Source organism: Populus euphratica, unplaced genomic scaffold (assembly GCF_000495115.2).
Source record: "Populus euphratica unplaced genomic scaffold, PopEup_1.0 scaffold631.1, whole genome shotgun sequence".
Classification (NCBI taxonomy): Eukaryota; Viridiplantae; Streptophyta; class Magnoliopsida; order Malpighiales; family Salicaceae; genus Populus; species Populus euphratica.
Genome location: NW_011500507.1, coordinates 108089 through 136023, shown reverse-complemented (window position 1 = coordinate 136023; position 27935 = coordinate 108089). Strand labels below are relative to the sequence as shown.

Here is a 27935-nt window from a genome sequence, read left to right as displayed (position 1 = left end):
TAAATAGGGGAGTTGACCTATTACCAGTAAAATACTCATTAAATTTTTAAATTTATTTTTAAAATGATGTTGTTTTAATTTTTTTAATTAATTATCATCAATTCACTTGATTGTGACCTAATTTTGTGCCAGAACAATTTTAATTAGGTTTAATAACTATAATATATATTTTATTGAAGGGGATCTTGAACTTCTAATCTAATGCTGAATTTTAATTTAGCTATTCCACCATAACTTACACCAACTCTTCTATATCAAGCATAAAAAAGATAGGAGAGTTTACTTACAATCCAATTAAAAAACTTATTAAAATTTTAAAATAATGTTATTTTAATATTTTTAATTAATTATAATCAATCCACTTGATTGTGATCTAAATTTTGCTCCGGCGGGTCAAATATATAGACACACACCGAAGGGGGAACTTGGACCCCTGATTTACTACTGAATTTTAGGTCAATCATTCCACCATAACGGCCGCCAACTTGCACCAACTCTTGTATATTAAGCATAAAAAAAGAAAGATAGGAGATACGAGGGATAGGACATGGCCCAGGATTTAATACAGAAAGCATGTGATGCATCTCTACAGGAGCAGCGCTTTTTACTTATAAATGGACCAAGGCATGAGCTGTCTAAGGTCGTTAATTTGTCCTGCGACTAAGCTACCTGTACAGTCTCTCATACCCACCTAGCATAGATGATTACATACATATACAATTCAAGGCCTACATCACAGAGAAAACCATACCATCAAATGTTAAAGGACACTTGAATTATTGCAGCTGAATCTGCAGCCACATGCACGGTTGATGAATGAATGTCTTGATCATAATTGCCGACGGCGCCTCTTGCACTATTTGTGATTTTTTTAGTGTGGTCATTCACAAGCCCTTCTCGTTCAAGTGGGTGTTTGACAATTTGAGGGTAAGTTTATGTCATTGCATTCAGGTCTTGATGATTGGAAGATAATTGTGTTTAATTTCACAGCACTCAATCATTATGGAGTGCCCTAAGATTCTGCTCTTTTCAACTTTAATCATCATCCATGTATTGCGACTACCATTCTGAATCGTGGGCACATCGATAGTCCATTTTTGGGCCATGCCCACTGTTGCGTGGAGAAATCTAAAAAAATTATTTTTTAAAATTTTTTTAATATCAGCACATCAAAATGACATACAAAAATTTTAAAAATAAAAAATAAAAATAAATGGACTCTTTATCAAGATTTTGCGGTATTTCATGTATGTATGTTGTACCGTTTTCCACCTTTTATGTATAATCTCTACTCATCCTCACGGAATATTGAAAAGTAAATAGAATAACTAAATACAGACACTTTCTTTTTAGTTTGACCTTCTCGAATATCTCAGTCTATTGGATCAGACATTCTTACATAAAATTATTGACATATTATTACATTAACCGATGAAGATTGAAGTAATGTTTGGTAAATAGAATTATCATGATATTTTTTTTGGTTAAATCAAAATATATATAGAATAAAAAGAAAAAACCTAAATAGTATAGGCAAAGCTTTAGCTATATAGGGTGTAGTCTAGACATCAGCCTAATTACAAGGAAGAAAGACAAGAAAATATAAAACCTCACTAATGAAGCAAACATTACAAAAACCACATGAAATCAAAACTTAAGTAGATCAAGTCAAAATACATTTGTGATTCCTATACAAATCAGCACCGGTATACCAAAATAAAGAGTTCAGATTTATGATCCAGCCTGTAATAAAGTAAAACAAGTGCCTTAGGATAGCTTCCCAGATTGATTGTTTTTCCTCAAATTTCAAAATATTCCTAACATTCCATATAGTCCAGACAATGCTAAACATAAAGCCCTTCCAAATACATCTTTTAAACTTACAACGTTTTTCCTGTAGAAGATCTAACCATTGACATTAAAGGTTATCAAGGGCATATGACATTACCCACCTCAAACCTCTCCAAGTTACTATATCAAGGGCATATGGCATTACCCACCTCAATCCTCTCCAAGTTACTATCTTATTCCATAGTTTCCAGACCATTGGGCAATGCATGAATATGTGTGAAACAGTTTCTGAATGATCTTCACAAAAAGAACAATGGTCATCCTAAGGGCTCAGGATGTACCTCTTCATTAGGAAGGCTTTTGTGCAAAGATCTTTCTTTAAGGCCAGCCATAATAAAATCATTTTTATTTTTGGAGGGAAATGGATTTCCAAACATTTGTGACATAATTTTTAGATCCAGCATACCTAATCCTTTAAAGGGCAAGCATAAAAGAGTTTACAATATAGCCTCCATCCTTTTCCCATTTTGAAATCAACTTGTCTTCTTTCAATTGATGAATAACTGCAAAATTAAAATCAGACAATAACTTTTGAAATAACAGATCCTTAATAATATTGAGGGGTCTAATCTATTTTAAATTCTAATATTAAGTATCCTTTATCTAGTATCTCATTTGACTAACATTCTTTGCTTTGGAGGAGGACAAACAAAAGAGAGCCAGATAAGAGTTAGCTAAACAGAAACCAATCAACTAAGTAGTTAACCAAAAGTTTACAAGGTTACCATTACGCATTTTAAGTTTACAGCCAGCTCGAATAAGAGTCTATCAAGATCCATAGTAGTAATGGTAGAGCAGATAACTCGCTAGATTCTTAAGAGGTTTTTTCCTGAATTAGGGTATCCTGTTTATGAACTTTGAACTATATTTTTTTTCTTAATGAAATTTGCCTTAATTAGCTAAATTAAAGTCAAGGGTGGAGTCAGAAATTTTTTTTTTTTGGGGGGGGGGGAATTAGACAAAAAAATCTAAAGAGGGCCAAAAGTTTTAATTATTCAAATGGGAGGTAAGGAAAAGAAATTGACGGTGCTAGTCCCTTACTAAACCCCTTCCCTCCACCCCTGATTACAATGATGATATATTTTCTAGAATCATAAATAAGATTTTGTATTCAACAACGAGGAACTCAAACTCTATCTTTTAGATGTCGGCTGGATGAATTAATGTTAAGTTTTTTTTTCATATATAATTTTAGAGTTATTTTTTTGGATGCTAGGCTTTTAAATAAATGCATCTATAGTCTTCTTTATGCATCATATAAGTGAAATGACATACATTTGTAGTTCTCACTAGTGACAATTAGGAGGAGAAGATGTGTGTGTATCATGGTTATTGAACCAGCATGGCTTGATGATCAATTTGAATTTCAATTTTTACAATAAATAGAGAAATAAATAGGGGAGTTGACCTATTACCAGTAAAATATTCATTAAATTTTTAAATTTACTTTTAAAATGATGTTGTTTTAATTTTTTTAATTAATTATCATCAATTCACTTGATTGTGACCTAATTTTGTGCCAGAACAATTTTAATTAGGTTTAATAACTATAATATATATTTTATTGAAGGGGAAACTTCAACCTCTAATCTAATGCTGAATTTTAATTTAGCTATTCCACCACAACTTACACCAACTCTTCTATGTCAAGCGTAAAAAAGATAAGAGAGTTTACTTATAACCCAATAAAAAAACTCATTAAATTTTTAAAATAATATTATTTTAATGTTTTTAATTAATTATAATCAATCCACTTGATTGTGATCTAAATTTTGCTCCGACGGGTCAAATATATAGACACACACCGAAGGGGGACTTGGACCCCTGATTTACTACTGAATTTTAGGTCAATCATTCCACCATAACGGCCGCCAACTTGCACCAACTCTTGTATATTAAGCATAAAAAAAGAAAGATAGGAGATACGAGGGATAGGACATGGCCCAGGATTTAATACAGAAAGCATGTGATGCATCTCTACAGGAGCAGCGCTTTTTACTTATAAATGGACCAAGGCATGAGCTGTCTAAGGTCGTTAATTTGTCCTGCGACTAAGCTACCTGTACAGTCTCTCATACCCACCTAGCATAGATGATTACATACATATACAATTCAAGGCCTACATCACAGAGAAAACCATACCATCAAATGTTAAAGGACACTTGAATTATTGCAGCTGAATCTGCAGCCACATGCACGGTTGATGAATGAATGTCTTGATCATAATTGCCGACGGCGCCTCTTGCACTATTTGTGATTTTTTTAGTGTGGTCATTCACAAGCCCTTCTCGTTCAAGTGGGCGTTTGACAATTTGAGGGTAAGTTTGAGCGGTAAAATGGGTTTAGCAGGTTATGTCATTGCATTCAGGTCTTGATGATTGGAAGATAATTGTGTTTAATTTCACAGCACTCAATCATTATGGAGTGCCCTGAGATTCTGCTCTTTTCAACTTTAATCATCATCCATGTATTGTTACTACCATTCTGAATCGTGGGCACATCGATAGTCCATTTTTGGGCCATGCCCACTGTTGCGTGTAGAAATCAGGACGAGTTTACTGTCTTCTTCGTTAGATATGAAAAGTCTTCTCCAAATTTATTTTTATTTATTTATTATTACAAAAATTAATAAAAAAAAATACTTTTTAATCACACAAAAGTTTAATTTGATTTTTAAAAAAGTATTTTCCTTTTATTTTAAACAAAAAATACTTTTTAAAAATTATGAAAAATTTAAAAATATTATACTATTGTTAATTATTATATCAAATTTGGTTCTCAAACTTTTGATTGCTATATATTCTTTTTAAAAAACATTTTTTTTGAATTTAATCACTTTGAATTTAATTTTTATATTAACTTTGATCCTTATTTTTATAAGTATTGTTTACTTTTCACTTATCATTTTTTAATTGAATTTTTTATTTATCAAATTTGATTCTCATTCTTTTGATTGTTATGTATTTTATTTGAAATAATTTATAAAATTATTATTATTATTATTATTATTATTTTAATTTCTTCATCTTTTATTTTTTTTATTTGTTAGATTTCATCTCTATTATTTTGATTATTATTTATTTTATTTGAGATAATTTATGAAATTATTTTTTTTTCAATTTTATTTTTATTCAGTTTTTTAATTTATAAAATTTGTTCCTTATTATTTTAATAAACTTTAAAAAAATAAAACATTAATAACTTATTTTCCAACTCATTTTTCATGACACAACTAAACATTGAAAAATGTTTTTCTAACTTATTTTCTATTACACTACCAAACATCAAAAAATAATTCACTTTATCGAAAATCATTTTCCCGGAATTCACTTTCCAAAAGAAAATTACTTTCTAGCAAACAAACGGGGCCTACGTGTAAAATTGATAAAACATGAAAAAAAAAAGAGTTGTTATTTAGTTTTGTTTCAACTAAAAATTCTAGTTAATCTTTAGAGATTTTAAGTAAGAGGTAATATAAGATAACTATATTATTATTTATTTTTAATGCTAAAAGTTGAAAATAATTAAAAGGCTTAACTTAATGATTAGCCAGCCCTTTATATATATATATATATATATATATGTCTACAATATTTCCTACATAAGTACATTTTATAATATGCCCCCTCAAGCTGAGGGTAGAGGATCAACCTGAAGCTTGAAATGAAAAAATAGAAAGTGGCTTATTGAAGACATCGCCAAGTTGATCTTGAGAGGAAATAAAACAAATCTAAATCTTTTTCTTTGCAACTCTATCTTGAAAAAAATAATAATCAACCTCAACTTGTTTTGTGCGAGCATGAAAAACAGGATTTACAAACAAATAAGTGACACTAAGGCTGTCATACTAGATGATAAAAGCAGAAGCAGACAAAATTTAGAGATCTGTTAATAAGTACTAAAGTCAGATAACCTCAGTAGTGTTATTGGCTAAAGCTTTATACTCAGGTTCCATAGAAGAGTGAACAACTATGCGTTGCTTACCGGATTTTCATGAAATCAATGTCTGACCAAAGAACACAAGTTAACCACCCGTAGATTTTCTATCATCAACATTGTCTGCCCAATCTACATCTATAAAACCATGTAAGGCAAAAGAAAAACTACGAGTAATATGTAAGTCATGTAATGTTGTACCCCGAAGATAACGCAAGATGCATTTTACAGCAGCCCAATAAGAATCTGTAGGAGCATGCATAAACTGAAAGACTCTGTTAAGAGCTAAGCAAATATTTGGGCGTGTAAAAGTGAGATATTGAAGAGCACCTATAATTTAACGAAAGTGTGTAGCATCAGAAAACAATGGATCGAATAGAATATTAGGTTTGGATGTAGAGATAGAAGTATTAATAGGTTTGCAAGATAACATACCAGCCTGATAAAGAATGTCAAGTGTATATTTATGCTGGCAGAGCATAAGACCCATACTAATAGACTGAACCTTAATACCTAAAAAATAATAAACACAACCCAAGTCATAAAGCTTAAATTTTGAGCTCAGTAGTTGAATAAGGCGTTGGAGTAGAAGATAATTACTACTTGTATGCAAAATATCATCAACGTAGACCAAAAAATAACAAATATCAGCACCAATAGAGAAGATAAACAATGAGGTATCCACCTTAGAGGCACGAAAACTAATAGGTAATAGGAAATCATTCAAACGAGTGTACCAAGCCTGCAAAACTTGTTTTAAACCATATAAAGATTTATGCAATTGACACATATGAGAGAGGAGAGCAGAATTAACAAAACTTGAAGGCTGTTTCATGTAAACCTCCTCATCGAAAACACCATTGAGAAATGCATTATGGATATTAAATTGATGAATTTTCCAACCATATGAAACAACATTGAAGAAGACTAATCTAATGGTCGCCTATTTGATAACAGGACTAAAGGTTTTAAAGTAATCAATACCTTCTTACTGAGTGAAACCTCTAGCAACCAGACGAGCCTTTTACCTCTTAATGCTACCATTAGATCTGCATTTAATCTTGTACACCTACCGACTACCAATAACATTCATGGAGGGGTGAAATGGCACTAAGGTCCAAGTGTTGTTTGCACGTAAAGACTGAATTTTCTCATGCATAGCACTATGTCATGCCTCATATCTGTTAGCATCATTAAAAACAAGTGGCTCATGAGAGGAAGGAGAAACTACCCGGCTGAAGGAGGCAATAGAGGCTACGATAGTGGCGGTGGACAATACTGTCTTGGATGAAAAACCATGGGATGTTGACGAGCAGCTAGGCATGGAGAAATGTGGCTTGTACCTGGAAAGTGCTGAAGAGGATATGAGGAGAGGTTTACACAGAGTTGCAAACCAGCTAAAGAAGCGGTAGAGGGACTGGTTGGGATTGTAGACATTTATGAGGCTGCGGCAAAGCTGGGATGTGCTGCTGCAGAACCGAGCTGCTCTGCTGTAGCAGACATGAGAACATGCACATCCGATGATAGAGAACATGTTCCTGTATAATGATCATTGGAAAGACAAGCATATGGTGATAGTATGACAGTGTGGAATGGTGATGAAGGGGTGGCAGAATCTATGGGCAAAGGGGTTGTTCGGTGGGATGGGGCAGAGGGAAAAATTGAGTTGTTATTGGGGCCAATTTGGGAAGTAGTAAGCTGAAAATATGAAGCAGGTTCAAGGATGGAAGATAGGTAGGTTGGGTGCGAGATACCAATAAGGATGTTACCTGTTCAGACTTAACAGAAAGGAAATATATTTTTATGAAAACGAACATGACGAGAGATATAAATACGATGAGATTCTAAATCAAGACAATGATAACCAAGATGGGATGAGTTATAGCCTAAAAACACACAAGGAGAAGATTGGAAATATAATTTATGAGCATGATATGGACGCAAAAAGAGGGAACAAAGACACCTAAAAGTACGTATGAAGTTATAATCAGGAGTGTGACGAAACAAACACTCAAATGATGATATATTTTGGAGAACAAGAGTAGGCATGCGGTTAATATGGTATACCAATGATTCAAAAGCATAGTTCCAATATGTCATAGAAATTTTATGACACGTAGGTTGCAATGACAAACAAGATGACTTGCCTAAAGGACAAGCTTCACACTAAGTAAGAGAACGTTTAGAAGTACATACGATTTTATTGCTAAAAACTAACAAATTTAAAATGTAAGGGGTTGGATGTCCCAAGCGATGATGCCACATGTTGGTAGTCGTGGAGATGAAAGGAGACTAAAAAGCTTGAGAAACTGACATGATAAAAGACTCGGAGATGACAAAAAAGGAGAACTCTCTTGGTGACGAGATCCTTCACATAAAACATAAAAGCGTGAAATTCAAAATAAACATTATTATCATGATAGAATTTTTTAACAGATAACAATAGTTTGGTAATATGAGGCAAATAGAGAACAATAGATAAGGTAAACATGCATTTTAAGAAATGTAATGTAGTATGTCCAATATGGGATATATCAAGGCCCTTATCGTCACCAAAATAAAAATAATCATTACCAAGATAGGGTGCAGAATCGATCAGAGTTTTAAGATCAGTTGTGGCGTGTTGCTTTATGTTGGTGTTGAGGAACCAAGTCACAGCAGAAACATTCCCAATAACAAGGTGAGTAGAGGGCTACTAAGTGTTGTTATGAAACTAGGAACAATGAGGAGCTGCATGATTGAAAATGGAGCACAATTGGCAGCGCATATACTGCTGTCCAGACCACTGCATGTTGCGCCTAGTCTACTGCCAGTGGTTTGGCCACCAATCTGCAGTAGATTGGCCCCAATTTTGAGGAGTGTAATAGTTGTTGTTAGGACATCAATTACCTCTAGAGCGACTCCTATTACAATTGAAGGTGGGGTTGTAATAAGACATAGCATGATGAGCAGAAAAATATGGTGTTGACAGCAGTGGTAACTACTACGGCAGAAAAGAAGAAGATAGTAGAGAGAGAGCTGCAGCCATGGAATGGTAGGAGTTCTTATGCGAAAATTCATAGGTAAGAAGTTGGTTATGAAGATCAACATATAAAAGCGATTCTACCTTGGTTATGACACTCGTTACCAAGTCTTTGAACCCATCACGAAGGCCATGAAACATATAGAGATTGAAATCTTCAAGAAACATAGGGCGACCAGCAACAACCAATTCGTCAAATAACAATTTAGCTTGTTGCATATATATACTAATCGATGATTCACCTTGCCGAAAGTCTTGAAAAGAGCCATAAAGTTGCATGATGCAAGAATTAGACGGAGAGGTAAGTGCATGCTCAAGAGTGAGCCAAACACAATGTGAGGTAAAGCAATCTACCACAAGATGCAATATATCCACGTAGATAGAGGAGAGGAAAGCACTCAAAATAAATTGATCATGTTGCTTCTAATGAAGAAAAGAAGGGCTGATGGTAGAGGAAGAACCAGCAGAACTGTAAAAAATATAAAATAGAGGACACGACACTAAGCCGTCAATGAAGTGAAACACTCATTGACTAAGGAGATATAGCTTTATCTGTATATGCCAATATAGATAATTTATGTTTGTAAGTTTCAATGAAATAACTTGGTAGGTGTTTGATAAAGGAACAATAGCTAGAGAGTGTGTTCCTATGAGAGGCAAAGGAACGACAAAGACTTGTGAGGAAGAATCATAGACATGTTTTGCAAATGAAGGCTATTGCAGGGGAGAAAAAACTCCACTAGCAACAACTAGGGGATGGCTGGCCGGATGTACTGCACCACCGGTAAAGAAAAAAAAGTCGGTGGTAGTAGTAGAATCCATATAGAGAAAGTAGAAAGAGGGCTGGCTGCAAAGAGTTTTGACGGTAGAAAGCTTTGATACCAAGTTGAGAATAATTATAAGGTTTAACTTAATGGTTAGCCAACTTTTTCTATGTATATGTGCAGGGCAATATATAATAGCAATGGTGGAGGTTACCACACAAGAGTACGTCTACAATATTTTATGTATACAATATTTTCCATATAAGTACATTCTATAATAATAAATGTGTTTTAATATGGTTTGTCTATACTAATATGTATATTATTCAAGATATTGTCTTTGTTATCTATTAAACAACATCCGAAGAATAATATCTGCTATTAAACCCTATCATCATGGGTTATTTGGAAATGATATGCATGTATATATAAAAGGCTTGTTGTAAGTTGAAAAAATCATATTATTTATGAAGTAGAATCCAAATAATAGAGCTCAAGACCATTTTACCCTAGATTATTTAATAAATGATAGAAACAATGAATTGAGGAGAACATGGAGAATGCTTAGAAAATTGTTAAAAACTGGTTGAAAAAAAACAAAATATACAAGATTAAAAATTTTGATAGTTTAATTTTAACTGATAAGGGCCCTATTAGCAAGAAAAAATCAATTTAAGGAGGAAAATTCAAAATTGGATGTTTAAGGAATCAATTAGAATTTTTTTTTAAGATTTAATTAAATTTATTGAGGGCTTAAATGTAAAAAAAAATTGATTTTGAAGTCAATTTAGGCTTTAATGGGAGGGAATTAAAGTTTTGGGATTGAATTGTAATTTTAAAGAGTTGATTTGATCAAATCATGGGCTAAATTGCATAAATATTGAAGTTTGATGAGCAATTAAGGATTTGAATGAAGAAATATAAAATCAAGGACCAAATTAAAAAAGATGCAAGAATACAGTGGTTGAAATTGATCAAATCGATGGTCAAATTAAAGAAATTGGAAGTTTGTTGATCAATTGAAGGTTAAAATGCATAATTTCATAATTAAAGACTAAAATGAAATGGACAATCAACTTTGGGGTTGATAATTGAGTTTGACGGGGGTGGAAAATTTGGAAGGCAATTATAGGTTCAATTAAAAGCAATTGAAATAATAGGGACTAAACTAAAGATTTTCAAATCCCAAATTAAAAATCCTAATTTTAAGAGTTTAGCCTAGACGACGTGTTATTCAGCCACCATGTATCCTAATTTTAAATAAATATGGTTTTTCCAACCACTTCAGGGGTTGTAACCACCACTATTCGACTAAGAGACACCCGCTCTAGAAATCATCAAACACTTACATCCTATTTTCTTTAATAATTTTAGTAACATCTTATCCTCGATCAGCCTCACTGTATTTCAAGTTCAAAGTTGATCGAGTTGACACTTTCAAATGAATGAATATGAAGCTTCAGACTTTCAAATCGGGCAAGATTGGATTCAAACTAAAGGCGTACACCTACTCTACCAAATTCAAGTGGTATATAATAATGATGACGTTAGAGTTGCTATGAAGAAGCCTTAAAAGTAGGTAACTAAGTCATTAGATGACTGTAATACCCATTTTGCTACTCAAATGGCTCTTATCAAGGACTTAAAACCTTCATCTTAAAATTAGAAGGAAAAAACTTCTTATATTGGTCTCTAAGTATGAGAAGAAGAAAAAAACTTTTTATTAAGTTTGTTACAAAACCATCATCCTATAATCATTGATGGTACATAGTTTATAATTGTAAAGCATACCCAAAACTCTTCTAGTCTAATTAGAGAGCCAAGCTTTGATGAATAGGGATCAATTTTTGATCAAATCCATAAAAAAAAATAAACTTGAAACTCTATAAATACTTACTAGAAAATCAAAGAAGGGGAGCAGATAAAAGAGAATAAAAAGGGAGGAAGATAGGATAAATGACATAAAAAATCAAGTTTTGATGATTAATATGATGCTATGAAAAGATTAAAGCTAAGAAAATACCTATCAAGTGTAGAAGGGGTAAGAGAGATTTTAATTTAAGAAAGACACAATAAATGCTAAAAATCGATGATAAAGGTAAGAATAAATAAAAAAATAAAAAAAATATTGAATTATAAACTTGTCTTTTAATATATGTGATAAAGCTTCTTGTGTCTTTAAATGATTATTATCTTCATTAAGAAAATATTGATATTTTAGATGAAAATTAAATATATGGCATGATTATATGTTGTTGATTAACGAGGCTAATGATTAACTGTGAATATTTTTCTTTAATTTGAATTGAAATATAAGACAACAAGAAGATGAAGAAATATCATGAGATAAATGATAGGTAATGCGCTTTAATATCTTTTTAAGTTTATTTTATTTTTATATTTTTTCTTTTGCAGTTATTATTTTAAAACTGAAAACTGAATCAACCATTATATGTTTTTAAAATTACATTTTAATCACTAAAAATAATAATTTGATTGATCTTTTCTTCTCTTCTTTTTTCTTTAGAATTTTTCTTTTATTTTTGAAAAGTTTGTCAATACAAAAACAATGTGTGGATTTATTAGAATTACAAAATGACCAAATCATGTCAAAAACACATTTTCTGTGAATTTTGGATATTTTTTTTTTGTATTTTTCCAAATTTTCCTAAAAAATTATGTTGATAATAAGGTTAGAGAAATGAGTAATGGCACCCACTTGCAAATAATAACAACAATTATAATATTGTGGATTGCTGGTGTATTAGTTTCTAACTAGTTATGCTGTTAATTTAACTATCGTCAAGAGTAGTCGGCAAGGCGACATGCCCACCTGATATTTTGTCAGAGAACATTGCCAACCTTATTGAAAGGTCACAAAGGGCTGGATCCCCCTGATGATGAGAGAAACTTGACCCTGCAATCACGGGCTAGGGTCGGAATAAAGTGAAGATAGAGACGTTTCCATGTTTCACACGTTGCTTTGTGAGTGAATCCCACAACATTTATATGCAAATTTGGCTAGTAGAAATAGTTCTAAAAATAAAATAAAATACATGTATGGCTTCTTTCTTCTTTCTTTCATGGTTTTATTAGGAGGCTATTAACTAATATATTTTACAGTGAAGAATTTAGATCCACACCCTTCATAGTGCAAATAATTTAAATTCCAAACAAGTATGTAATTACTTGGACGTGATTGTCAGTTGAGATGGAATTCATTAAACAAATGAGCAAGAGTGATTTTTGCATATTTGTGACCTATAAGGATGGGGGAGTTTGCAAATCAATTTTATAGAATACAGTATTTTTTCCCTAAATTATTTTTGTGTTTTTCATTTTTGACAATTGTCTTTATATATAAAAAAAGACCTTTTAAAAATTAAATAAATAGATATTTAACATGAGAGAGCTTATTGTAAAACGATTACTCGAATTTAAATTTACATATCAAATCTTATATTTGATGATGCATCTGTATCTTTATATATAATCAGGATTATCAGTGAAAAGATATTAAATTTTGATCTTTATATAAACGAGATGAGGTCGTTTTAGATAAAATAGTGATGTGATATTGATATGATATTTTTTATCGAAAAACATGAAATAATCCACCTATCTTTTTCCATATATATAAAAAAGCTTTAAGTATCCAAACAAAAATGAAAAAAAAAAGATTAAATTAAGCAAGCAAGGGTCTTGATAGGTTGAAAGATAAGGAATATGAGTCACAGGCTGCAACTATCATCAAGACTCTGTGAGCCAAGCCAAAATCACCACACAGGTAGGATTCTGCATCATAATTTTCATGTGGTTGTAAACAATGATGATGAAATGATTTCGACATTATGACTGCACTCCTTCTCATCTCTGGAAACATCTTTCAATAATTACTTCCAGCTCAATAATATCTTCTTAATTATTTTTAAGATGCTGAATATCGTTTGAGCTTTTCCCTAAGCATGTTATACATGGGTCTAGATCCTCCTACATAACAAATAATCCAGTCCTAGAATGCTAACTAAGGTTAATCTACATAAACTGCGGTAATTAACAATCTTAAACGTGAAACAATACAAGCACTTAATTAGCCATATATATCTCAGGTTATTTCTATAACTGTTACTAACTAAGGTTGTTAATGGATTAATATGAACCCAATTCGATTCTAATGTAATTAAATAAATTTCATATATAGTTTTTATGATTAAAATTTAATTATGATATGAATCTGTTAATCTCTTAGTAATTAATAGATTCCATATGAATTTACCTTAACCCATACCGATTGTTATCAAAATTATTATTGTTATTGCTATTATAAGATTTGATTTTAAAAACCTAGAATATTTAAATGTAAGAAATAAGAAAAAATATATAAATATAGACTAGATTAGTTTAGAGATGATTTCAACGTTTCCCTACTTTTACCTTAATATTTTGGAACGTACCAAATCTTGCTATGAGCTTATTAATTAAGTTTCTTGCTACTTATCTTTGGAAGTGTCATGTGATCATGTAACTGCAAATTCATGTTATTGCCGACATAACTCTAATTTAGCATCAAATAAAAACATATGATATTTTTTTATTGAAAAAAAAAGAGACAAAGGACATAGTTATCCCCCAACTATTATGCGATTCACAACTATAGTTACCCTAAATAAAAATAATTCCTTATTGGATCATATAGGAAACAATTATGTGGAGAATGTTAATTGGGTATTGTCAAATAGATGGGTGATGGTTAAGGACAGATTTGTATGAAAAGAAGAAAGAAAGAAAGAAACTTGTAATACAAATATTAGAAAATTAAAAACAATGTTAGAAAATGTGTTCTTCTTCTCATTCAAAAGGAAAGCTTTATTTTTTAAGGAAAACGTACAGATAAGTTTATTTTTTTAAAAATAATTTAGTAAGTTCTATGATATGTTTTAGACAAATTAATAAGTGTATAGTTTTCAAGTATTTCCTTCAAATAAGTTCATGTTTTTTATATTTTTCTTCAAATTCTTTAAAATATATTTGAAAATTTGATATTTATCTTCTTTTTTTTTCTCCTTAGGAAATGCTTTACAACAATTGAGTTATATTATTGAAATTTTAATCTAAAGTTTTTTGTGTGTGATTTTTTGCATAAAATATTTTCTTAGATTAAAGTTTTATTATGTGTATTTTTTATGCATGTTAATTGTTATAATCCTTACAAAAGGTCGAAGGCATCTCATCAATATGCAAATGTTCATTAAATTTTTTATTTTTAAAATAAGATTTAAGAATATGAAGAATTATATATTTTCTACTTTACCATCAAATTTGATTTCAATATAATCAAGATTTACAAGAACAATAATGATATAAAGATAGATTACAATAATAAACTATTTTACAAGTGACAGAAATCGAACAGTTCAAAAACAATTATGCAAGATTTTTTTTTTTTTTGAGGAAACTTAAAAAACCAATTAATTGAAAGTTTTTCATCTCAATTAATTGATAGCACAATTAAATACAAATATTTTTTTAATAAAATTATAAATGTGAATTTCTGGTTTTTCAAAGCTCAAAACACAAGCTAGCTACTTGCATATCCTAGGCTCGCATATGCTACAAAAGTCTCTACAATTTTCCCTTCAAACAAGCTGGAGGCTCTGGAAAACAAGTCATCAACGCATGTATTAGCTTCACTGTAAACATGGGTGATGGTCATCCCACTCCGAATGCACAACCGTGTTGCCAATATTCCACGCAAACTCCAACCCGAACTTAATTCACTGCCAAAAGCTTAGGTTTAATTCCAGAGTAGTAAAAAATTGTTAGACAATAAATCATATATTAAAATTTTATAATAATTTAAGTTTTTGAGTTAAGTTAATTATTCAATATAGTATCATATTTTTAATAATAAAGAATTATAAGTTTTAATTTCATCATTTTTATTCTCTCTTTCAATCTAAATTAGCATGAACATATATAAATTTTGAATAGATAAAAGAATATATTAAATAACAATATAATTCATATCTTTAAACGGGAATTTTAACAAAAATACTCATTTTATTTGAAGGATTGATAAAAATATTTAATGATCTGTAATGGCAAGTTAAATAAGTTAATCATCTATAAATTACATAGAAACTACAGCAATATTGGTAAGTTGTCCACTCGCTTGATATTGCCCATAACCATACCACAAAATGATGTCTGAAATTAAATCATCTTCTCCTAAGGATCGAATCTTTAACTAACTAGGTATCACACAAAGCCAATGAATAGTGCTAGCATAACTCTTCCTTAACGTCATTAATTAACAAATTAAGCACCAATTACTCATCACACAAAACTAATGAATAGAGATAACACGAGTACTTTTCCACGACGTTTACTAGCTAGTACGAAGTTCAAGACGAGCTAGCTCAAGTATAAAAGGAGCAATTAGGACAAGAAATAACATGTTGAGCACAAGCTCAAATGCCAGAAATGGAAAGATTAATCAAGACAACGACACTAATATTTTTGGCAACCTTCTTAGTAGTACTTCTGCCCAACACCTATGCTCACCACGTTCTACTTCCACATTGCATGAGTCAATTTTCTTTAGCAAGCTATGCCTGTGCTATGCTTCCATACACACCATTTCCACATCCATCTCCACCTTCTCCAGCTCCCAGCCCACCCTCACCCTCCCCGGCTCCGCCTTCACCCTCACCCACACCCTCCCCACCCCCGCCATCACCCTCGCTTGATGATGAACACGAGCATCGAGAGATGATACATAAAGAGAATCATCATGGATCTATAGAAGAAAATTGTTGCAAATGGTTGGGAGCTTTAGATAAAGAGTGTGTGTGTGGCCTGCTTCATCGCCTGCCTGTTTTCCTCTCGAAACCTGCACATCAATATACCCTTTATGTTAGTAATTCTTGCAACATAACTTATGCTTGTGATGGGTGAGCTCTGTAATGGGCATCTGATCGACGGGAGTTTATGTATCAATGTATTCGTCATTTTACTTTTTGCTTATTTCAAGGATAAAATATAAAATCGACAAAATATAAGGGGTGAACTTAGTTGATGACACAAGTTTTCACCCCTGTCAATCATGTAATAATTTGCTTCTCGCCACTATCATGGAATCTTTGAAATTAATTTAAATATTAATTATATTAAATTTGCTATGGTCATTTGAAATTTACTTGCTTCATATTGCTCAAAGATTTTTAGATCATGGTTTGTAGTTTAGTATTAAAAAAAATCCATTTATGATTGTATTACTATCTTTCATCCTATATAACTGAAAATGAACCAAAATTATAGGAAAAAAATAAATAATTTCTCACAAATTATATCTAGAATCTTAAACTATTCTTACTAAAATATTTTGCATTTCTCGTTAAATAATTTATTCTTACATTTATTTTTAATTCCTTATTATTTAATATTGATTTAGATCTCACTTAATCATTATAATATAAAAGATATGAATTAATTATATCATTGAAAAATTGATTGAAAATTATTACACTCCGCAAATCAACATATCTATCATCACATCAATTTTTTTTAATTATACATAAAATTATACTCTTATTACATAAATATAAAATTCATGAAGTACAATTCTAATTATATAGAATACTCTAAAAAAATTCAAGTGGTATAGGAATAAAGCTCTTATATTGAATAATTAATTAATCAAATAGTCCTATCAATTTCATCAATTCTCCTTTAATAGCTTATATTTAGTACTTGGTAGGACAAGGCCATTTGTGACTATTAGTTGCAAAAGGTTTTTTTTGGTGGAGATAAGAACTTTTTAATACTTAAATAAATATCTTTTTAGAAAGAAAAATATAATAATATTTTAAAGAGAAATACTCTACAAATATATATGTAATAGATAATAAAAATAGTAAATCTATGTTACGAAGGTCTTATTATGTATTTATAACTCATAAGTTTTGTTATCTTGTAGATAAAAGAGATTGGAGTATAACTTTATTTTTATGATATTTTGAGTTGTATTGTGAGTTATATTCTATTTCTTTTATCTAGCAAAAAAATTGAGACATGATTGGTCATAATAAGCTTAATTTTACTTGAGAGTGGACTTGGTACGATGCCAAATCCATCTAAGACTGGACTTAGCATACTATCAATTCTAGCAAAACCAGGTTTGGTTAACACCAAATATAAGGTGTTTGGTGGTAATGCATGCTAACTCAACACATCCGAGAATTCAAGAAAATTATATCTATATATTTTTCTTGATTCAATATTTATTGGTAATGATAAATATATATATAAAAAATCTTGTTCATCACTTTCTAAGCTACTTTGATATCTCAACATCTGAAACAGGGTTTTAAATCCCTACACAAAAAAATATAATTTAAAAATTAATTTAGATTTAGTTTCACATAATATTTTATTTTTTTCAATTATTTGAATAAAAAAATTTAAGCAAACCCGTTTAGACCTGAATTTGATATGATTAACCCATGACCTTCACCTTGGGCTGAGTCAAACCCATTATGGATTTCATAACTATGTATTGAACGGCCCATATCCAGCATTTCAAACCGTTGACTTTCTCTTCTTGGTGAAATGACATTTTCCCCTCAGCTTCTCTGCTTTCCTCTTGATAAAATTGTACATTTTTGTAATTGCACAAAAACCAACAGCCACTCTTCTCCTCTTCTATTCTCCAAAACGGGCGACAAGTCAAAATTGAACTCTACTCCGTTACCATGGCGCCACCGGCAACGATTCGGTGTTGCGCAGCAGCACTAACTCTGATGTTCTCTATCCTCATAATCTCTCCATCATCATCAGCTATCTATTGTGACGAAGATGATTGCTACGATCTACTAGGGTTAGCTTTCTTATTTTACTATATTTGCTTCTTTTTTTTGTTGATTTTGTCAATTTACTGATTTTGCTTTTGTTTCTTACAGCGTTACGCAAACTGCTAATGCTTCAGAGATCAAAAAAGCTTATTATAAACTCTCGTTGAAACAGTAAGTTTTATTTTTCATATTTTTATCTGTTACTTTTGTTTAATTTTAATTTTTGATATATATTTTTTGAATGGGTTATGGTTAGTCACCCGGATAAAAACCCAGATCCGGAGTCCAAAAAGCTGTTTGTGAAAATTGCTAATGCTTATGAGGTAAAGAAAGTATTTTTGCTCAATTTTGTTTATTTTTGCTCATAATTTTTTTGCTTAATTTTTTAATTGTTTTTGGGAAATGCAGATTTTAAAAGATGAAGCTACAAGAGAGCAATATGATTATGCAATTGCTCATCCAGAGGAGGTGCATTTCTTCTTCTTCTTCTTCTTCTTCTTCTTCTTTTCATTTAATTCAGTTTTATATAATTTTATTGAATAGGAAGGGATTGGGATTTTTTTTGAACTTTTAATTTAGTTTTATATAATTTTATTTAATTCAAAGGAATTGCAAAAAAGTTCGGGGGAGTGAAGATTTTGGTGAATGATTTGAATTATTAGTTGGTGAATATACTGAGCATTTGTATTTATATGGACCGTTCATGTGCTTATTATAGATGAGTCTTCACATTTATTGAAATTGAGATTAATAAAATTATTAAAGCTGTTTGCTTTTCTTTCTTATAGGTGTTTTACAATACGGCTCGTTATTATCATGCATATTATGGTCACAAAACGGTGAGAATGCCTATGTTGATTTATTGGAATTTTAGTGTTCTTGCTGCTGGTAGTAGCTGATAGATGTAGCAGTTGGGTTAAATTTGTGTTTTAACTTTGACATGCATGTTTTGTAGGATCCACGTTTTGTTCTGGTTGGTCTTCTTCTGATTCTCTCAGGGTTTCAGTATATGAATCAGATGACAAGGTATAATCAGGTATTGTCCTGAAACTTAACTGTGGCTAAACTTGATATTGTTGTGCCTTTTGGATGTAGTTGACCTAGCATGGGTTCTATTTGCAGAAGCTTTAGTTTTGATTTATTGCAATACACTTGTCATGGTGGCTGTTTCTTTTGCTTTGAAAGTTCTGTCATGTGCAGTGTTCTTTTTTGTGATGAATATGTATTGAATGGCAGAAAAGCAGGGCAAGGAAATTATAGGCTGAAGGATTTGCAGTGTGATTTTATGTATAAATATTTTGTCGGAAAAAAAGCTTATATGCAGATTGCAGATTTTTTTTTTTTAATTCTTCTTGTCATTGCAGGCTGTAGCAATGGTCAAGAAAACTCCTGCTTATAAAAATAGACTACGGGCTTTGGAACTTGAACGCAGTGGAGGAGTTACAAATAAGAAGAAGAGCAACAAGCAGATGGACAAGTATGTAATTATTTTGATCTTTTATGAGATACATCTGACTGATGGTTGTGAATCTGTTCATTAACCTTTATGTCTGATAAGCATGTGCATTAATCTTGCCAGACTCTCTTTGTGATCATAAGATATATTTTTGTGGCAGGAAAGTGGAGGAAGATCTCAGCAAAGAACTTGAACTGGACATAAAGGGCGCTCACAAACCTTCCATCTGGGAACTTCTTGGTGTCCGATTTATAGTTCTGCCTTACACTATTGGCAAGGTTAGAATACCCATCTTGTTAAATCTCTTTTCCAGCTCAGGCGAGAGACCTTGGTATATTAGAATATTGTTACTGATCTGTTTCTTTGTTCTTATTGTTGTCACCACATAATGCTCATTTAGAATTGAATCTTAAGTAATGACTATGAACGTTCCTGATTGATTTTCCTTTTCATCCAGCTATTACTGTGGAATGGTTGTTGGTTCTGGAGATACAAGGTGAAACAAGCACCATATTCTTGGGAAGATGCTGTCTACCTAACACAAAGATCCCTGAGAGTGCCTCTTGATGCATGGGGCAGCATTGGTAATCACTTACAGATATTTCCACCTACCAACTTAAATGTTCATCCGTTGTGTTTGTGTTAATCAATATAAAGGAAACTTTGCCAAGGCATTAAGTAGGGTTTGATTTACAGATTAAAGGATAGCTTGATTATGGATAGCCTTACAAGCTTGTGTTTTAATCAGTTAAAGATTGCTCAGTATATTCGAAAGATTTCATGACCATGTTACAGAGTTGGCCAAATATTTCAAACTTTGGCATCGTCAAACATGTCTTTTAGCTGTATAGGAATCATGTGATGGATGCAATCAGCAGTGGCTTCCAGACTCTGTTCTCGCTCTGATTTAACTTGTCCGGAGCTTATAAGTAATTGGTTCACTGAGTTGCTGCTTTTAACTTTCATGTTTTTCAGACGAATCAACAAAGGAAGATCTTGTTCAGAGACGTTTATGGGAGAAGTCTAACTTGGAGACCTATTTTGCAGATCTCCGTAAAGAATCCAAGCGTAGAAGATAGCAGATTTTCCTGCTTAAATGCTGACAACACAATTTTTTGGTGATAGATAACAAATATATGAGTTCCTGCTTAAATGTTGTACGGAAATAGTTGATCTATTTAATTATTCTATCATATGAAAGCAACATGAATTTTGCAATTTAAACAGACTTATGCATTGATAAACATCCAATATATGAAGCTGAGTACCCTCTTAGAGGGTTTTATGAAATTGTATGAATTCTTTCTCGGATCACTTAATTTTTTTTTCCAATGAAATATAAATTTTAATTCTTTCAGCTCTGACATTATTCTTCTTATTCCAGAAATGGTTAGGCCGAGATTGGTCATAAAATTGAATGTTTCTTCAAACGACACAGTTTTGTTTTCCTGTTTAGGAAAAATTCAAATATATCCCCGAATATTGTTATAGTATCAATTTGGCTCCGAAACAAGTTCTCTATCCATTTTCTAATTAATTTAGATTACAAAAACATAAAAAAATAAATAATTCAAAATTGTGCTAGTTAACTATATTTTTTTTCTATAAAAAGACATTGTTTCTGGAAAATAAGTTATATTTTAGATTGAATTCATTGCTAATAAAAAGACTTAGTTAAGAAAGATTGGATGAATAAAAATGATACAAAATTAATTTAAGGGTGAAATTGAAACTATCTATATAGTTAGGGGTTAAATTTGAAGTTTGCCCTTTCCTTTTTATACCAAAAAGACACCTCAACATACAAACCGTCTTCTTCTCCAAAACCCTCTCTCGGTGCCTGAGACCGAAACACCGAGTCCGGAAACGATGACTCACTCACCTATCGCCTACTTAGTTCCACTGAGTCCAAGTCTCGAAGAAAACGCTTCAATCCCTAAACTCGCTCTCTCCATCGGCCAAAACACCATCGGCAGGAACGACATTTGGGCCTCCGATAAAAGACTCAGCCGTAACCACCTCTCCCTAACCCTATCCCTAACCTCATCCACTATAACCGTGGTCAGTTATTATTTCTCTCTCTCTTATTATTTCTCTTTCTCTCTCCCTCTCTTTTTACTATGCAATTGTCTTAAAAAAAATTAATGATTAGTTTGTTTGTAGGAGGGGACTAATCCGGTGGCCGTGGTTAAATCGGGGGAACAGAGGAGGAAACTGAGAGCCGGAGAGAAAGCGGAGATAATTAACGATGATATTATTGAGTTAATCCCTGGTAATTATTTTTATAAGTACGTGTTAATTACTCCTAATGGTAATTTACAGAAGCGAGGTTGTTTCGAGGGAAGAGAAAATGGTACAGGTGAGAGCAAGCGGAAGAAGATTCGAGAAGGGATTAGTAGTAGCTCAAAGGTATTTGATTTATTATTGTTTGTGTAATTTAATTTTTTTTAGTGTATTTGTTTATTTGATTGGAATTTATAGGTTGAGATGGAAAGTGGTGGACCGCAGAGGAATTGTAAGGACGAGGCGATTAGGGATTTTGGTGTTTCGGAGGATGAATTGGCGTTGACATTTCGGCTTTTGAGAGTGAAAGAGTTGCCAGCTTGGGCTAATACGTCTTGTGTTTCGATAAATGATGTGATTAAGGTAATGGTGTTTTCTTGTTGTTTCTAAATAAGGTTGTTGTTGTCATTGAATTGGATAAGGATGTTATATTTTTGCACGAGACTGTGCGAATGTGGAAGAGTTATATTGTAGTGTTTATTGGTATATTGATGATGGAAGATTTTGATTGAGTGATTGGTTTTTGGTTTCTTTGTGTAGGGAGATATACTTGTTGCTATACTTTCGAATTACATGGTGGATATGGATTGGTTACTGTCTGGTGAGCTTTATTTATTTATTTATTTATTTATTTTTGTCTCACCCTGCATAGTGTTGGTTTTAGGTAGTTTAATCTGGCTCATTTCGTTGTTTTTTCTGTTTTCTGATGCAGCATGTCCGACAATTGCAAAAGTTCCTAATGTCATGGTTATTCATGGGGAGGGTGATGGTACATTGGAGCATATGAAGGTTTGATTATAGATTGTTTTTATAGGAGTCTTCAATTTAAGCATTTGAAGATTTGTTTTTGGGTGATGGGATTTTAATTTTGGTAGTATTTTATAGAGAAGGAAGCCTGCAAATTGGATTCTGCACAAACCCTGGCTACCCATTTCATTTGGGACACACCATTCAAAGGCTATGTTTCTTGTCTATCCTCGAGGAGTGCGAATTATTGTTCATACAGCAAATTTAATACATGTTGACTGGAATAACAAAAGCCAAGGTTTGTGGATGCAAGATTTCCCTTGGAAGGAGAAGAAGCCTGGAAAAGGATGTGGATTTGAAAATGACTTGGTTGATTATCTTAGCGTGTTGAAGGTATAATTATATTGCAGCGGAGATGATTAGGGATATTTCCCCCATGTATTTCTTTCTGAACAAGTTTAATCCTTTTCTTTTCAATGTATACAGTGGCCTGAATTTATTGTAAAGTTACCAAACCTTGGGAGTATTAGTATCAATGCATCCTTTTTCAAGAAATTTGATTATAGCCATGCAGCGGTATGTTATTCAGTCTCTTATCCTTACTGGAATTTTTGTCTGGGAATGTTATATCTTTATGAACCTAGTTACACAATTTTCAGGTCAGGTTAATTGCATCTGTTCCTGGATATCATACTGGTGCCGATCTAAGGAAGTGGGGACATATGAAGCTACAAAGTGTTCTTCAAGAATGCACCTTCGACAATGAGTTTAAAAGGTCTCCTCTTGTTTATCAGGTATGGTGGATTCCTCTTTTACTAGTATAATGAGTACTGATCATGTGAGAATTGAGGTTTGATGTGAACAGGTGCTGAAGTGAAATAAAATGTCATCTTAATCAGTAGTTTTTTTTTTTTTTTAAGTTCTTTACTTCTGTAAAAAAAGTTTAAACTTGACTAGTTGATTCATGCTATGCAGTCTGCTGATCTTCCTGTGTTACAGATGAGAGAGTTATTTGAACTGTTCAATGGGCTGTGGGTGAAATCTTGGAAATTACTAGTGCTACCATGCACTTCCTTCTGCTTTGAGAAATTTTATTGAATTGTTTCGTATTCTTTCCTTGTTGCAGTTCTCTTCCCTTGGTTCTTTGGATGAAAAGTGGATGACCGAACTGGCCATTTCAATGTCATCCGGATATGCTGAAGATAAAACACCTCTTGGTCTTGGAGAGCCTCAAATAATATGGCCTACTGTAGAGGATGTCAGATGCTCCTTAGAGGTACTAACATGTAGGTCTTTTCTTTGAGCTTTTTCCACTGCACCTTGCATTGTTTTCCACAAATCCTTGTTTATCTTTAAACATTTTAAGGTTTTGAACTTTGTCTTTTCTTGGATAATAGGTTGACCTGGGCATCATTTTAGATTGCTTATCTTTTATGGAGTTATAAGATGTTGAAAGCATTAAAGCAGCCAGCCAGTAAACTGGACACATGGTAGCCAGGAACCAACTTATGTTCCCCACTTTGGGGTTTAGTTGGAGGAAGGGGGGCTAGGGATTGCTTTCAGCTGTCTTCTGAATATTATTGAGATGTGGGTCAAATGAGGCTATGTGCATTGATCTTGTTTGTAATTTTGACATTATCATTAATAAAGCCAGATGGAAACAACCATTACTGTTAACCCACATCTTTATTTCAAATGAATTTGCCTTTGGGCATGAATGGTCAATTCAAAATTCTCTTGCCCTGGATGCCAAGTATTTTTATTTTATTATCTTTTGATTGATTTGAAGTTCCCACTGCTAGAAAGTAAAAGATTGTGTGGTTGTGTAGTTTTGTGAACAAGATGTTAAAGAAATCATGCTCATAAACAACCAATTATGATTGATCCAGTGGAGAAGTTCAATGCTGTAAAGAACAAGTCAAGTTGACTAGGTTTGACCAATCAGATTACACACAAGTCTAACACTAATTCTATGGGATTTCTTGTAACTCATGGTATTTTAATATGTGTAAATGTGGGTCTTGTTGTGCTGCACTATGAGCTATTGGAAAGTTATTGTTTTTTTTAATGTTATCTATTGTTAATGTTTGAAAATGAAGTTGAATAGTTCAATTCTCATGTTGTATGCTCCAGGGGTCTATTTTATATTCATATTTTTCCACTAGTGTTATTGCTATGCTTTGCACTTGTAAAAGTCCAATGCTATTCTCTTATGATTGTTTTACTTTTTTCTTCAGGGTTATGCAGCTGGAAATGCTATTCCAGGCCCACTAAAGAATGTTGAAAAAGGATTTTTGAAGAAGTATTGGGCTAAATGGAAGGCATCCCATTCTGGCCGCTGGTATATGTCCATATCATTCCCAGTGACAGTTTGGATTACAAAATGCTAACTGGAGTTGTATCATTTAAATTCCATCACCAAATCTTGGTTTTTTTATTCATGGCCACTTAAGTTGTGAGCACATGCATTGCCACTTTTGCTGTGGTTGCTTCTTCAAACTGGGGGAAAGACGCTTAACTTTGTGTATTCCATTGTTTCAGTCGGGCGATGCCTCATATAAAGACTTTCACTCGCTATAACAGCCAGAAACTTGCGTAAGGGTTGCTTTCTTTCACTTATAATGGTTTCTTAAGAGTTTTGCGTGGCCTGAAGAAGAGCTAAATGACTGCAAGAAGTCAATCAATTTTTTACTATTGAAACTGAATTGAAACGTTTTCCAAACAGTTGGTTTTTGCTTACTTCATCAAATCTTAGCAAAGCAGCCTGGGGGGCTTTGCAGAAGAATAATTCTCAGTTGATGATCCGTTCGTACGAGGTATGTGCATGAGGAAATCATGTTTCTGTGACAATAATGTGACAATAAGCAAACGCTAACAAATTATGATTTTTTCCTTAATATTTTTTTGGTTAATTTTCATACGTTCACAATTTCATGTGTTTCCTGCCTTCTGATCCCCTAGAAACATCGATGCCTTAATTCATCGTGTGATTTTTTCCAGCTGGGAGTGCTCTTTCTACCATCTTCCATAAGAAGATACGGTTCTGGATTTTCTTGCACAAGTGATGGATGTCCATCCATGGTAATTGCTATATCTGGGCCTTTTGATACTAAATTGTAGTGTGATTTAATGGCAAGTCTACCACCGTTATATGAGATTTATTGACAAGTTACTGCCCTCTAGTTTCAGGATAATTGTGGATCATTAGCTGATTCTGAAGAGCTGAGAGCAACACTAGTGACTCTGAAATGGCAAGGAACTAGCGATTCGGCATCCAAAGTGATTCCATTGCCAGTGCCTTATGAACTCCCTCCTAAACCATACAGCTCAGAAGGTCATTTTCTCTTTCCCATTCATTTCTGCCTGTTTTTTGTTGCATGCATCTGACTTCTGTTATCGTCATGGCAGATGTTCCCTGGTCTTGGGACCGGCGCTATAGCAAGAAGGATGTCTACGGCCAGGTTTGGCCAAGGACCGTACAGCTTTATACTTCTCAGGACTAGCATAACAGACTTCATCTGTTTGTTTACCATTTTCCCTGCCTTTAACCATAAAGGGCTTTACCTCTCTTTAAATATTGTTAAAGCCAAGGGGAAGAGGTTCAATTTTTTTTATTTAAAGTATATCTGGATTTTTGATATTTGAAGCACAGCTCTTAATCTCAACATGCATGATTGAGTAGCCCCTAATCTGTTTTCTTAATAGCATTAAAAATCCTTAATTCTTGAAACAGTTTGCTCTGTGAAAATGTTTCTGTAAAACACTTCAAAAGAAGCAAGAAGGGAAAGTAAAATGCTTATGATATAAATTAGCAAATGCTCATTGATAGCGATTAAATTACTTAATGGTATCAATGTTATGGACTATCAAATGTGAGTTATAGCCGTATCCCTTGCTAGATAAAATCAATGATTAAACTAACCAAATAATCAGCCAATTATGTTTCTGCTCACTGCTATGTGTGTGAGCTCGGTGATGCTGATGTTTAAGGGTTTTTTATTTTTTTCAATTGAAATTAACATATAAAAATCATTTAAAAAATATGAATATCTTATTTTTCAAGAAAAAAAAAACTTTTAAAAACAGTTTGCATCACAGGTTGTGGCCAGCTTTCTCGGTTTGCTTCAGGTTTTCTCCAATCCCTGAAGGTTTGAATGGTGTAAAATTAATGAGAGTCGTAGAAAAAAAAAATTGATCATAATAGATTAAAAGAAACCTACGAGCCATTAGATTCGAATAAATCTCGGGTGATTCAGCAATGTTAATTTCTTCTTTTTTTTATAATCTATTTTTGCTATTTTTCTTTAAATTGCTGGTATTTGTGGAAAAAACATCAGATCACAAGGAAACTATAAGCCATTAGATTCGAATAAATCTTATGTGATCCTAGGTTAATTTTTTTAAATCTATTTTTACTATTTTATCTTTAAATTAAGGATAATTTATCGGAAAAAAACGACAACAGATTACAAGAAAACTATGAGCCATTAGATTCATGAGATTCAATTAAGAACAAATCTCACATGATCCTGCAATGTGATAGCTGAAGGCAAACAGCTTTTTAATTCTATTTTTGCTATTTTTCTCTTGTAAAAAAGAGATTTTCTTAGGATGAGCTAGAATTTATCTGTTTCCCATTATAGATTTAGTTTTTTTTAAGAGGAAATCTTATGATAAGATTATAAAAGAGTGATGCGAGGAAGGCAAAAAAAAAAAGAAGATAATATCCAACCCTACCCAAATCCATAGAATTGAAAATAAAACAAGATATGCTGCCAGCAGGATTGATGACGAAAGTGAAACACTTTTCCTATATCCTCTCAAAAGCTTCAAAAATCAACACTAATATACCTATATATATATACACACACACACACTGCAAATATCCATACTCACATCTCGCGATCGCCACACAATTAGGCAAAATCGCATGCTGTTACAACAACATATAAAAACCCTCCTCACATCCCAACCCCCACAAAATCTCCATTGCCATCCATACCTCATCCACAGCCATCATTGTC

General features: G+C 32.5%; 2 protein-coding genes across 3 annotated transcripts; both read left to right on the top strand.

Moving 5' to 3' along the window:
- Positions 1-18251: 18251 nt before the first annotated feature.
- On the top strand, positions 18252-21107 carry LOC105115092 (chaperone protein dnaJ 50-like). Its single transcript, XM_011011880.1, has 10 exons — positions 18252-18451; positions 18534-18596; positions 18682-18748; positions 18834-18893; positions 19214-19264; positions 19381-19461; positions 19790-19902; positions 20042-20159; positions 20339-20465; positions 20857-21107. Exons 1-10 carry the CDS (start codon positions 18327-18329, stop codon positions 20958-20960), a joined length of 909 nt encoding a protein of 302 aa, XP_011010182.1. The 5' UTR covers positions 18252-18326; the 3' UTR covers positions 20961-21107.
- Positions 21108-21666: 559 nt separating this feature from the next.
- LOC105115091 (tyrosyl-DNA phosphodiesterase 1-like) lies at positions 21667-26643 on the top strand. Of its 2 annotated transcripts, none has more exons than XM_011011878.1 (15): positions 21667-21942; positions 22045-22290; positions 22363-22527; positions 22705-22765; positions 22877-22953; positions 23050-23304; positions 23398-23487; positions 23571-23705; positions 24038-24187; positions 25149-25252; positions 25453-25506; positions 25637-25727; positions 25912-25992; positions 26095-26245; positions 26320-26643. In XM_011011878.1, exons 1-15 carry the CDS (start codon positions 21751-21753, stop codon positions 26412-26414), a joined length of 1947 nt encoding a protein of 648 aa, XP_011010180.1. In that variant the 5' UTR covers positions 21667-21750; the 3' UTR covers positions 26415-26643. The 2 variants fall into 2 exon arrangements, with proteins under 2 accessions (XP_011010180.1, XP_011010181.1); XM_011011879.1 differs by having other exon boundaries at positions 21668-21942; positions 26101-26245.
- The last annotated feature ends 1292 nt before the right edge of the window (positions 26644-27935 follow it).